This window comes from Sprattus sprattus, assembly GCF_963457725.1.
Source record: "Sprattus sprattus genome assembly, chromosome: 12".
Classification (NCBI taxonomy): domain Eukaryota; kingdom Metazoa; phylum Chordata; class Actinopteri; order Clupeiformes; family Clupeidae; genus Sprattus; species Sprattus sprattus.
In genome coordinates, this window is record NC_137910.1 from 30021093 (window position 1) to 30035538 (window position 14446).

General features: G+C 43.0%; 1 protein-coding gene across 1 annotated transcript in view; it reads left to right on the forward strand.

The window, feature by feature from the left end:
• Nucleotides 1-3359: 3359 nt before the first annotated feature.
• nckap1l (NCK associated protein 1 like) overlaps nt 3360-14446 on the forward strand; it is a 30346-nt gene continuing 19259 nt past the window's right edge. The window contains exons 1-9 of the mRNA XM_080848895.1: nt 3360-3488; nt 4536-4646; nt 5248-5340; nt 5806-5862; nt 10919-11061; nt 11778-11868; nt 12885-13022; nt 13744-13792; nt 14126-14282. Coding sequence (XP_080705021.1) covers nt 3399-3488; nt 4536-4646; nt 5248-5340; nt 5806-5862; nt 10919-11061; nt 11778-11868; nt 12885-13022; nt 13744-13792; nt 14126-14282 — 929 coding nt within the window. The 5' untranslated portion in view covers nt 3360-3398. The remainder of the gene's footprint in view (nt 3489-4535; nt 4647-5247; nt 5341-5805; nt 5863-10918; nt 11062-11777; nt 11869-12884; nt 13023-13743; nt 13793-14125; nt 14283-14446) is intronic.

Sequence of the window (14446 nt, forward strand, 5' to 3'; positions counted from 1 at the left end):
CCTGTCACGAGAGGTTTCTGATGTGAGTTATAAGTCCAATCTAAAATGAGCTCAGCCTTGATGTTTATGCATTTGTTGACAATTAAGAGGCTCCAGACATGCAAAACAAATACATGAAAAGGAACAAAAAAAAAGTGTGTGAAGCGATCACTAATATAGGTGAACACTATTTATTCATCATGACTTCAGACTTATATTCATATATCATATCAAGTCCAGAGGCATTTTCCTACTACAACTTCTTTAACTGCACTTTTAATGCTGAGACTTGGTTCGGAACCCTCCTTCCTGTCTTCTGTGCTCCCACATGGCCCTGTGTCCCAGACAGAGGGCAGTGCCCTCTGGCCCAGTGGGTAAGGATTAATGTCTCCCTGTGACTGCCCACTGCCTCTCTGATCTTCTGCCATGTGGTTGGATTTATACGTTTTGTGCCACTTCTGCTGCCCAGTCAGCTGCCAGCTGGCACAGAATGTTCTAGCACTCCAAACTAATTTACTGCTGTTCTAAACCGGTGTGTTTCTGTCTCTGTCTAATTAGCAGAGAGAGTGCAGTAGGTCCGGATTCCTGCAGCTGAGCTTGCTAGGTTATGGGGAAGTGGGGGTGCGGGCTAATGGGCTGAGGGGTTTTTTCAGGCCCTTCCTTAGCAAACCTTACAGCATTCCAGTGCCAGCCTGACTGTCTTCCCTGAGGATAGAGCGAGTGTTGGGCTGCGGCTTCCCTGCCTCTTGACATGACATGCCTCTGATCATGAAGCATGACTGGGTGGCTGGCTAATACTGATAGAATCTGAAGATGTCTGACGTGCTTCAGCAATAAATGAAATGAGCTAAAGATAAGGTCTCTGTGGGGTTATCAATGGGTACAAAATCATTGATGCTGTTTCTGAGTGTGACTGAGCTTTACGCTTACCACCCGGTCTTTACCATCCCCATATGGTGCCTGTTCGAGTCTGAACACGCAGAGGGGAATGTCTGAACTCCCCTTCTCTTTCTGTCTCCCTCACGCCCTCCCCCTCCCCCTGCCTCTCTCTGTCTGTTTCTCTGTGTACATTCAAATGAATAAAACTTTAGAGCTCAACTTACAAACACAACACCATGTCAATGCCTGAGGCCAAGCTTATTTCAGACTTCCGTGGAAGGTCATACACCTTACACCCACCTGCACACACACACACACACACACACACACACACACACACACACACACACACACACACACACACACACACACACACACACACACACACACACACACACACACACACAGTAATGTTATCTGTTGACATCCATATGACAATTACTGCAGGCACAAGTGCACACACATGCTCCTCCGCTGCCATGTAGACATGGGCATTATCAGAGCTGCTAGTGCAAGCAGCCCTCCCTCCTTTCATCACCTCGCTGTGCTTAAGCAGACAGCTGACTCTACCCTTCACCCACAACACTGCTCTGATAACCATCAACATCAATTAAACGCTGCTATGTCTGACAGAAGGCTGAATGTTGCACTGCCAGGACTGGTGTTTGCAGGCGTGAGCTTAGCCTGTGGAGACCCCGCTGACAGGCAGGCTGACAAGCGTGCCAGGCTCTCAGGGATTACATCTAAACACCTCACATGACACATCTTCATCTGAACTGTGTGCTTGGGCGACAGTGAGGCCAGGCTACTACCTCAAGCCCTCGGAATATAGTAAATATGAATTTGACAGTGCTAACGTTGTCAGCTGACCTCCTTGTGGTAAGCCTCCCTAGTATTATCTTACTTGCAAGGATGAAGAGATCGCTGATACAGTTAGCTTTGCCCAAGCAAACTGAGGACTTTTTTTTTGTTGTTTATTCAAACTCGTTAAATGGCACGCTGAAAACGCTGGCCCTGACGGGGTGATTTCAGTTGGATGAGGATCTGTTTTAGAGATCAGGCCGGAGTGGAGCGGCCTGGCAGGGCTCTGCCCTCAGCCACTCTGATGCGTTCAGCATGGCCCCAGGACTAGCCGCTTCAAAAACAAATGTTACTGGAGGAGGAAGGGCAGTGGGCTACTGACTGTGCAGCAATAGGAACACATGAGAGAAGAAAAGGGGAGGATATTACTGCACACATGTGAAAGAGGCTAAAGCCACATGTCTCTTTCTCTCTCTATATCCATCTCTTTCCCTCTCTATCTCTATCCTTCTCTCCCCCCACCCCCATCCCATAGCCATGCCATCTGGGCCACAGACAGGAGCCAAAACCCCACCCATACTCTACCCTCCACTTCCCTTGACGCAGCCTGCCTGTCTACTAAAACAAACACACACATTCACACACACACATACATACACACAAACACACATGCACGCATAAATGCATAAAGAAACCCACTCACATGCAGCTAGACAATCACATGCACACAGACACAAACACAGATAATTTCATGCGACAACTGACACAAGCACAGCAGGAATAGTGAAATACATTGCATAGAGGAAACTTGCAGAAACAGGCAGAGACAGCACACAGAAAAAAAAGATGTGACACAAAGTTCTAGTGATAAATACTGTAAACAAACAAATCTATTTAATACTTGACTGGCCAAATTCCCTGTGTGTAAACAATCACTGTCTGTATAGTGTTATAAGGTCTCTCAACCTTCATATTTTTTATTTAGGACTTGTGTAACTTGTAATGCTTTACCATTATTCCCATCTATAACTATATCGAGAGGTAAAGGCATGGAAAAAGTCTCTGAGTCATCAGAAAAGTCTCAGGTCAGGGTGTTATATAGAAATGAAATGAGGAGTGTTTGGGTGATGTGGGCTCACGTGCTAGACTGAGAGAATGGAACATTTAGAGAGTGACAACACACTGGGCCTTCAGCAAACTGATTCGGAGCCAATGAGAGCTGCCGTTCTCATAGTAGTTCAGATTACAGACTGATTGAAGGGTGGGACTGACCTGAAATCGAAAAGATCGAAGAAAGGTTTCTCTGATGCAAAGGACACAGATGCAATCCTTCATTTAGAGGGTGAGGATGCCATCTAGTGGTTCAGCCCTGCACTGACACGTTGTGTCATTTGCAAACGCGTCAGTTGTGAGGGGTGAGGCGTGAGTTTTCATTACTGACAGGAAGTCTTCATAGCAGTTCAGCCACAGATAACAGGCAGATCCAGCCGCAAAGAGTCTTACAACATAAAGAAAGAAGCATTACCAAACCTGTCACACGGCATGAGATTCAGCACATTATATTCCATCCCAGTCGTGTTGTCTAAACTGGGTCTGATCAGGACGACACTGGGGATCTTCTCCCTGACACCACCAAGAGCAGAGGGTGGAGTCAGTCAGACGTCATCCTCACACGCTGCACTTTCTGACCTCAGCTTCAGAGGCGATCCCCAGGGGCCTCCGAGTACCTGAACGGCAACATGGCGTACCAGTACAAGCTGGCCGAGAAGCTGACCGTGCTCAACGACAGGGGCCGAGGGGTGCTGGTTCGAATGAACCACATCAAGAAGGTGGGTGAGGGATGTTGGGGAGACTGTCTTCCTGCTTTGGAGGGGAGCGCTACTTTCTTTTTCTGAACACTCAGAAAATAAGGAACCTGACGATCCAATGTGTGCTGGGCCTGAGACATAAGATTTTTCTATTACTGCTGAACAATTATATTTCTAATGAGACCAGATAATGGAAGAATATATTAACATTTCCCCTAGGAGGCAAATCCTGATAAAACATTAATTAAGAACGTAAATAGACATGCTTAAAAGGAGAGTCTTTAATGAAATTCGTGAAACAGGAAAGTCATGGCAGTGCCACTTATAGAAACTGGTTACTTGAAGTTATATAAAACAGTGTATAAATATTGTAAAATCTAGTTTGTTATGTTACAAAGAAATGACATACAAATGCTTTGTCTTTACTAGATAAGACACATACAGTACAGTACAAAGAAGGACTCTTTCTGTCAAACATTTAATGTGTGTATCTCTCTGTGAGTCTGTGTTTGTCATGTGAAATTTGTTGTCAATAAGATCGGTGTTGTGGGCATTTGTATTGTTGCTCATTGCTGTGTTCACTCAGTGCTGTTGCGAAACACACATCATGCTTAAGTCTGCTTTAAGTTTCTGAATCCACAGATGAAGTGAAAGAGGAAGTGAACACAGGAAGCAAGGCTGTTCGTCAGTCTGACACAAATAGTTTCTTATCGACAGATGTGTTTAAATGCTGTGTGTATGCACAATCTACAGTATTACAGCAAAAATGCACCTGTGTGTGTGTGTGTGTGTGTGTGTGTGTGTGTGTGTGTGTGTGTGTGTGTGTGTTTGTGTGTGTGTGTGTGTGTGTGTGACAAATTAAATTAAGCTTTTGAGAGGTAGACTGAAATCGAATTTAAATGGTAAAAGAATTCAATTGTATTTGACAATTTCCATACTGAATACAAATGTCACAGAGTGCATGTATAACATATCAAAACCTGCCAGAACTGACCGAAACATGACAAGTTATATGGCATGCTTGTAAGTTGCACTCTGTTTGATTGTGTTTGTTCCTCTTTGCCGCAGACATGTGCAGATCCCAAACTCAGACCCTCCTATCTGACAGACAAGGCCATGGAGCCTGCCATAAAGTACATCAACAAAAAGTTCCCCAACATCGACTTCAAGGGATCCTGCGTGAGTACTGCTCGGGATGCAAATCGTGCACTTGTGCTTGTGCTTGTCATGCATGTCATACAGCCCCAGTTCTATGGGTCAGAACTCCTTTGAAGTGTGTCTGTTTGGAAAGGGCTTGTTCCAAAGCCAAGGTTCCTGTTCACAGTGCTTGCTGTCTGCAAGTGTCAGTCATGCCAGTTTGTTGAATACTGTCACGGGTTCTTGTTGCACACTGTGTGCATGCGTAATGGGAGGGAGAGGAGAGAGTACTGACAGGCTAGACTGCTCCACAAAGTGTGAGCACCGTGAGTGACATGTCAAATAATGAAATAAGGAAAAAGACAAACATTTCGAGGGGAGTTCCCCTGCATACACACCTTTGGAAAATAAATAATTCAAGTACACTATAAATAGCTACATTTTGAACTGAAGAACAGTTTAAATGTCACGACACAGACTGCACAACCAAGCATCAAACCTTTTTCTTAACAGAGCATTAGTGAGTTTCTTCTGTCCTCATGAGGTTCAATCCCACTCAAGATACGCTGTATTATAAGCAGAGTGTTTAGTGACCTAACCTGGGTTACAGTGATTCATAACTTCATGCTCATGGTCTCCACAGCAACAGCTGAGCAGCGTTCAGAAGCAGAAGTCGGCCGTGCTGGAGGGGCTCAGGAGCTACTACGAGTCCTTCCTTGATGTCAAAGAGTTCAGGGTGAGGATCCTTAATCACGTCCAGTGTCCTGATCTTTTTACACAGCCATTCATCACATCTATATGGTGGATTGTCAGTTGCTCCCCAAGATTAATTTAGCACTAAAGGCCACTGTCACTTCCAATAAAAGTATGGTGCCATTTCAGTAAGGCTGGCTGAGTAGAGTAAAATTTTGTTATGGAGGCCAGATAAATGAGGAATTGTAAACTGTCAAGCTGTAATGAGGGTCTTAATGAGGAAGAGCCAAAGGACACACTTGTCACTGTTGTTTGCCTATCTAGTATACCTGTTTTTGTTTCGAAGCAACTCCTGGTCATTTGAAAGACTGAATATGACTCATGCTGGGAGAAAAATAATTACAGTCCTTGGCTACTCATGCGATGACTCATACGTGTTGCTGATATTGACCATGCATGTGCCATCCTTTGTGATATTGTATTCATATCTGTCTTCAATCTGTTTTAGGAAGAGGTGTATGAATTGCTGAATACAATAGATGCTTGCCAGTGCTTCTTCAATATTGTAAGTCAAATTCAAAGCAACACTGATAACCTGTTGGATAGCACATTGGTGTCTGGATCTTAAGAGCTTTCTGTATAAGAGCTGAAGGTGGACTACAACTTGGCCATATTTAGAAAAGGACAAGAGGTTAGCATGGGTCTGCCAAACCCACACATTCACTGCACTCCACTGTGCTCTGGATCTGTTCCACTGGACCACATGGAGCTATGGGCAAAGACATAGAAAGTGAACCAAACCACACTGAAGGTGATTCGGTCAGGACGTAGTTCAGTGTTCATTGTCATAAGAGCGTATATCACAACAGCCCAAATCTAGTTGAATAGAGATTTGGCAGGCTAAAACAAATTCACCAAACCTAGCAGGCAGATGAGGCATAACACCCTTCACCTCATCAAAGGTCAATGTGACTTTTTGCACAGGTTTCCATGATGTTCTCTTTGTCACTTAATCTACCTGATACATCAACAGCAGCCACACTGCCCTAGTCCCAATACATATTCAAAACACGTCTTATCTGTCATCACCTCAACCACTCCATGCTGCTGGCTGACTGTTAACCCAAAATAAATTGACTGACAGATTCTCCTCAGCTGGTTGTGTTTGGGCATATTCTATGACCCTGGCAAAACCTGACCAGGGCAAACATAAGCCCCTTATACATGTGTCAATGTGATCCGATCACATCGCGTCTGTTCCGATAGAAACTCGCGATACGGTTACAATTGCCTCATGTAGGACTGGTCTAGATGTGATCGTTTTTCCGCTGATTGTCTGAGCCTTTCGAGAGAGGTGGTTTACCCCGATCGTTCAGCTCAGAAAAGGGCGTGTCAAATCAGGCCGATGTGCCATGGGGGAGGCGGTGACAGGAGGCTAGAAAGTTAGAGGCTAGAAAGTTCTTGCCTGTTCTTGAAAGGAGACTGATCCAATAGGCTAGTAGGCCTACAATTTTTTATCATTGTAATAAAACGCATTTTAATATGGTAATATAGCCTACTGTTTTTTGCAAAATGAAAGAAAGCATATGAAGGAAACGCCGACTCGAGCCTATTCATTCCGAAATTTCACCACATTGTAGGCTATATTTTGTAACAACCCCAACACTTGCCTGCTTCCCTTGCAAATCAAAGTTTTCCGACTATTTTTATACCTTCTTTCTTAGCTGTTGATGTTACTGAGCTAGAAGTTTAACTTGTTCTGAACATCTCGCGCTGCCAATGCCCAATGTCACTTCTGAGTCAAATCACTCCATCATCTCTTTGAAATTCCTTATTCCACGAGTGGTAGGCTACAATGACTGGCTGTTTTAAAATATAACTAATAGCCTAACGAAACAAAATAACCCAGGCAGTTTCATCTACGAGACGTTAAGGCTTCTTACAATACTGACAGCTGACTCATAGCTTGCAGGTTTGCGGCGCTGCAAGGATACGCGACATTTGAGGGATCGTCACTTAATTTAAACCTTTTTTGCTTCCGTTAGTGTGTGTGTGTGTGTGTGTGTGTGTGTGTGTGTGTGTGTGTTAGAGACAGAGAGGACTCAGTAAAACATCGGAAAACACCTTGTCTCGTAAGCCTTAAGATCATCAATCACCCCCACAATGAAATATGCCACTACAGTCGCGACAAACTTCTTGGCATTGTGGTGCGCCCAAAACGCAAGCTATAAACGTAGCCATCCTAATGTCACCAAAATATACCTCTGCTGATATGCCTAACCTTCGTTCTATTTAGAATTTGTCTTAGCACTATGCAGGAATAAAACAGCATCTACAGTGTCAGGATTCAGGCGAGAGCGTCCCCACGACGTCTTTTTGTAGGGTTCCCTAAAGGTCTGCGACGTCCCCGGTACGTCCCAGGTACGTCCTTACAACATTTAGGGGACGTTCAGGGGACGTAATTTAACGTCTTTATTTAAAATAAATATACTTAAAATATAACAGGCTGCTAAGTGTTGTGTATTGTAACATATTATGTATATGCTTATAGAAGGAAAAACACGAATTAAAGTATAAACAGACACTTTATTTAAATGGGTTTTTAAAGCCGGAATTATTTCTCCCCCTCCTCCTCCTCGTCCTCCACCAGTTCGTCCGGAATCACCTGCAGCAACAATTTAGCTACAGTTAGACAACAGAGCAATTTTACCTGCTTTTACCTAGTGAGAATTATAATGTAATGCATTAGTATGTTAACATAAATGTTATCTTATTGACTCTTATAGCCTCCACTCTCCATTTGTCCGACGTAGAAACAGTAAAGAGATTATGCGCGTCTGAGTCCGTAACCAGGACAACCATGTCAAATGGCAATGAAAGCCAACTGTCATTCTGATACCTTTCACGCTAAACGTCTTGGTTGTAGTAGCTCTAACTGCCAAAAAAATAACTAGCTTCTGTAGAGCTACGAGCAGCTTCACCTGTCCAAAAGTAGCCAATTCAGCTGTTTTGTATTTTCTGTATCCTCAATGGGGCAACACCACTAGTGTGTCATATTCCTATTTAGTGCTATCGATAAGATTGTAATACAAATTAAGACGATACAACTTCTCAATTTAACCAACTTCGCCTTCATAGTTTGAGCTAGCAGGCTAGTACATTAATACATTCATTTTCGATATTCCTAGCTATGGCATATTTCACGTTGGACAAACATACAAAAACATAGATACAGGTAGAACTAAAGTTTGTATTAAAATACATTTACCTTCGGGTGTCTTTCCTTTCCACACGAATTGATTATCAAACGGAATTACTAACTATAAAGGAAGGATGCGGGATCAAAAGGTTTTGCTGTCTCTCATCAACAACGTCTTCACTCAACAGCAGGGTTCATGAGCGTTGACAGGTACCCAACCAAGTAACCAGGCAGGTCCGTGAGAGATGTCATAATGTCATATCATAACCAACCAGGGACGTTGCAGGAACGTCCCGAAAGTCCCCCGAAAGTTTTTAATATAATGTCATTTCATAACCAACCAGGGACGTTGCTGGAACGTCCCGAATGTCCCCCGAAAGTTTTTAATATAATGTCATTTCATAACCAACCAGGGACGTTGCTGGAACGTCCCGAATGTCCCCCGAAAGTTTTAAAAATAACGTCATATCATGACCAACTAGGGACGTTCCTGGAACGTCCCCTGAAAGTTTAAAATTAAATTACTAATTGTGACATTTTAGGAACTTAAATAACGTCTAAACAACGTCCTAAGGACGTCCTAAGGATAACGTCACGGTATAACCTATAGGGGACCAAACAGGGACGTCCCCGAATGTCCCCAGGACGTCCCTTGTTAGCTGGGTTAGGCTACATGTTTTTAACTTCGGGGTTAATTCCCTTTCCTTTACGTCTGCTGCTGGCTAGTAAATACAGACAGCCGGAAAGGTTAATAAACGGAATGAAATAGCTACACATTACACACGATATGTTTTAATAAAACCCACGTTACTCACATACTGGTTAACACTGTTTGTTACAGCACATAAATATTTGTCGCTACATCCAAACTGCGTCACCGTTGTCCCTCCCTGTAGCCTATGTGCTCCAGCCGCACCATTTTACTTGCAATGTGAATCATTTAATTTAAATATGCTTATTGGCATTTGTTGCACCTTAATAATTTTCTACAAACATGATATGCTATGTATGGTGTAGTAGACTGAGACTCTATTCACTACTGCACAAAAACTAGACACGTTTGCAAAACTAGACGTTTGCAATGTAGGTAAAACAACTTTCGCCAATATCTCCGTAAGGGAGATGGGTTATGTGCTCAAATTTCCTGGGATCAAAGAAGACGTTAGTATTCATGTGCAAACTAAAAATCACGTCTCAGGATTGCTGCGCATGCAAGTTATTTCGGGTGTATCAACTGTACCCATGTCTCAACTGTAACTAATAGGCCTACCACTGTCATATAATTATGAGTTCAGTAAAAGACGGAGCAAACACAGTTTTCTACCGTTGTTGAAACACATGCACGCGTAGACTCGTTTTCTTTCCATCTGAGAGTGGTTATTCAAAGAAAATATTAAGAACTATATGCTGATAGAAAGAAGGGAACTTTAAGCCACTACACTGCCTGTGCAAGATGCGGATCCACGTTGATGTTGTTAGTAAACAAACCAGGTGGGAGCACATCTCCGTGGTCTTTGCGCATGCCCGAGGCAATGTAAACGGATCACATTTTGCACATGTAGACACGTAACGACAAGAGCCGATTCCCTTAAAAATGTTCACACCTACACGCGAATACGATACGATAAAATGATCAGATCACAATTGACACATGTATATGGGCCTAGTGTCTGGCTATTATCAGACAGAGAAGCTGTAGTATATACTATAGCTAGTAACCAAAGGGAATATTTCTTACACCTTATGCTTAATGACCACATAGAACTAGAACTATTTCTAAGGCTACTAAATTACCACATAGCCTAACTACTTTTAAGGTTACTAAATGTCCACAAAGCCTTACTTCTTCTAAGGTTGCTAAATTACCACATAGCCTAACTACTTCTCAGGCTACTAAATGACCGTATAGCCTAACTACTTCTCAGGCTACCAAATGACCACATAGCCTAACAACTTCTAAGGCTACTAAATGACCGCATAGCCTAACTACTTCTAAGGCTACTAAATTAACAAAATCGCCTAACTACTTATAAGGTTACTAAATGATCACATAGCCTCACTACTTCTAAGGCTACTAAATTACCACATTGCCTAACTACTTAAGGCTACTAAATTAACAACATCGCCTAACTACTTATAAGGTTACTAAATTATCACATACCCTAACTACTTCTAAGGCTACTAAATGACCACATAGCCTACGACTTCTAAGGCTACTTAATGACCACTTATAAGGTTACTAAGTTGTGATCATATCCTTAAATCACAACAGCTGCCACATTATTTTACCAGAATCTGATTTAATAGCCACTGACTTCACAATGCATTTAGTCGGCAAACACAAACAATGTGTACATCCGTGTTTAAATTTAGTAGGACAAGTGGGGTTGTGATTTAATACATTTTTTTTTCCATGCTTCAGACCATCAATTTTGACTTCACAAAGAACTATCTGGACCTGGTAACGACCTATGCCTCAGTCATTCTTATACTTTCTCGCATTGATGACAAGAAGGCCCTGGTGGGCATGTACAACTGTGCCCATGAGATGTCCAATGGAAATAGGTAATCACAAGTGGCATACCGTGTAACATCCTGCCAATCTTTATCAAGCTTTATGCTGCTGAGCTCTTTAACATCCTCCATCTCTCTCCCTGTTTTTCATTCGCCACACTTCTTTTTCTTTTACTTACTCGCTCTCTCTCTCTCTACACATAGACACATGGTTGCCATTTATAAACAAAGTACAGGAAACTAATTTCAAACACAGATTTATTTCATTAAATATAGCAGCACCCACAAGCTCACACACATATGCACACAGACACACCTCTTATATTGCTTCAATGATCCAATCTGTCTGCAGTGACAGAATTTTGGCAGTAGTGACTGATCCACCATGTCAGCTCTGGCACTGATGGTGGCTGCCTAGCAACTGATGTGCTGTGATAAGAGCCGATCGACTCACAGTACATGAGCCAAAATGGCAGCTCTTCTCCTCCGTCATTACTGATGACTGCCAATGATTGCACATAGCAATCCCCCCCACTAACTAATTGAGGTCTAATTGGTTGGAACATCAGCAGTTTCCAGTTAACCTTTTAAAACTAAACTCTGCGGTGGCCCTTTGGCATATCCAGTCCACCCGTTGCGCAAGTGCTATAAAATAGCAAAATATATCTGATCAATAATGCAATAATGTGAAAGATTGGCACAAACTAAAGCACAAGGCTACTGCCAAGCTCCACTCCTTTGAGCACCACTACCATCCTGTCTTGCAGCGATCCTGCCTACCCTCGCCTTGGGCAGATGCTTGTGGAGTACGATCACCCAATGAAAAAACTCACTGAGGAGTTTGGCCCTCACACCAAGGTAAGGCAAACCAAACACAAGCAGACAAGTGATTTTCTATAGAGTAACCAATACATGGATCAACCATTCGCCTTCATAATTCAGTACGACCTCAGTACTTTTAGAGTTATTAGACGGAAGGACATTTATGTACGAAGTTCCAGGAATAATTTCTCCCGTAGAGCAGAGGTTTTCTCCCCCTGCACAGATATTATATGTGAAATGTTCAGGGATCATCGTTAGCTGTCCCCACGCCCCCTCCCCCTGCACAGATATTCTGCCTATAACACTTAAATATGTGCAGTTATAAGGGTAGATCACTAACCGCCGTCACCACGCCACCTCCCCCCGCGCATATATTCCGCATAATCTGGAAATGTGCTGAAATATCAAAGCAAAGAGAAATTAAAAATTTCAATGGTGAACTGATCAGCATGTTGCGGACCCCCTGCAATGCCGTCACCGGTTGAAACCCCCTGCTGTAGAGTAATACAATGGGCCCACAGTTCCATTAGCAACTGTAATTACAGTAATGAGATCCTATTAGACCACTGTATAGAAATAATATAATATCTCATCATCTCATGCCTGAGAGCAATGAGTTCATGAGTTGTGAGTCTGTGACATTTCCCTAACATTAGTTGAGATTAAGGCAGTATTAACTGATATTAGATTTACGTAATGAAAACCGTGCCCCATCTGCTTTGTGCTGCTAGACAATAAACGTTCACACAACATTGCCAAACTGTGATAATTTGAATTCAGTGTTGGCAACTGTTATGTGATTTTAAGGCACCAGCTCAGGACAACTTAATGTGGGCCTCAAAATGATGCCAGCTAAAGATATTTGAAGCACTGTGCTCCTGTACTGAATGCGTGTCTGTCTGTGTGTGTGTGTGTGTGTGTGTGTGTGTGTGTGTTTGTGTGTGTGTGTGTGTGTGTGTGTGTGTGTGTGTGTGTGTGTGTGTGTGTGTGTTTGTGTGTGTGTGTGTGTGTGTGTGTGTGTGTTCGTGTGTGTTCGTGTGTGTGTTGACCAGGCGGTGACAGAGTCGCTGCTCTCGCTGCAGCTGGTGTACCCGCGCAGGAACCTGCAGGCGGAGCAGTGGCGTGGTGCCCAGCTCCTCAGCCTCCTCAGCAGCCCAGGAAACATGCTCGCCCCTGCCTCCTGCGACACGGTGGGGATTGCTCATTAACTGCACTCATGAATCTCAGTGCAATTTTAAAACTGAAAAAGGAATTAAAAAATGTTTTGTTAGTTATTAAATGCCCTTTTCAACTCTATATTTTTTTGTTGATCTCCTGTATGCTGGTTTATTTGCCGGCCTGAGAAGTTGATCTTGACATCTGCACATCCTACATGCTTATTAACATTCAGACACGCCACAGGAGCACTGTGGCCCGGCAAGCTGTCAATCTGACACCATGACACCTTTTATGACAGCCATCAAACACAGCAATGCATTTAGAGAGTGACTGACATTGACCTTTGCTTGTGAGGAGATGAAGACGTCTCTCTCGGAGCTCCATGACAGCATCATCACAGACACTGACAAGCTGAACTACCCACAGCATGGAGGCTCCAACCAGATGCTCCTCAAAATCACCTCACATTTAATGGCTCACATCATTTGCACAAACTACCCAGAGTACTGGTATTTTAGGCTGCACAGCCATAACCTGTTATATTCAAGTTTAAAACGTAATAGAATGGTTACATGGGCAATGCTCATTTGTGCCGTATTTGAGTGCCTATTGTAATTTGTTGTCGACGACAAATATTTGCAAATTGCATCTATTCATGCAGCTAATCCCACAGCTGTTCATGCTGCTAGATATAGATTCTGCCTCTCGTCTGAGTGCTCTGAAGAACACTATGTCTGTCTGCCTTCTCCACAGATGGCCTGTGAGTATCTGTCCTTAGAAGTCATGGAGCGCTGGATCATCTGTAAGTATGAATGAGTATCAGTTCCAACACAGTGTTGGCATCATGACTACTTTAACGTTATCTATTAGTGCACTATTCAGTAACCTGGGACAATGTGTTTGACAACACACATTAAACTTCATGGTACCATGCACGGACTGTGAATAAGTAATTAATCAGGTTTGCTGCAATCTGGCATAATGCAAGTCAGTGGTATAGTTTTTTGATGAAAAATCTAACGTGCTGTGTATTTTCATGAAAAGTCTAGCTAAATGTGTTTTTTGATGAAAAGTCTAACTAAGTGTGTAATTTGATGAAAAGTCTAACTAAGTGTGTATTCTCATCAACTACTAGTGGGCTTTCTCCTGTGCCACAGTAGTCTGAGCACAAACCAGGCCTCCCAGGAGCTGTGGAAGATGGCGCTACGCAGCGGCCTGTACCTCACACTCATCAGGGATGAGATCATCAACATCCACAAGTTCTCTGAGGACTACTTTGATGGCATGAAAGGGTAAGAAGTGTGGGAAAGGGATAATGTGTTCTCACAACACAAAGTCTGTATGATCATTGAATGAGTGTGATCAAATTAAATACAGGTCACTTGTCCATGATAAATAGGGAAACAGACACATAACCTACTCCTCCAGGATAGCCTTTGTGAAAGAGAAATGCAAG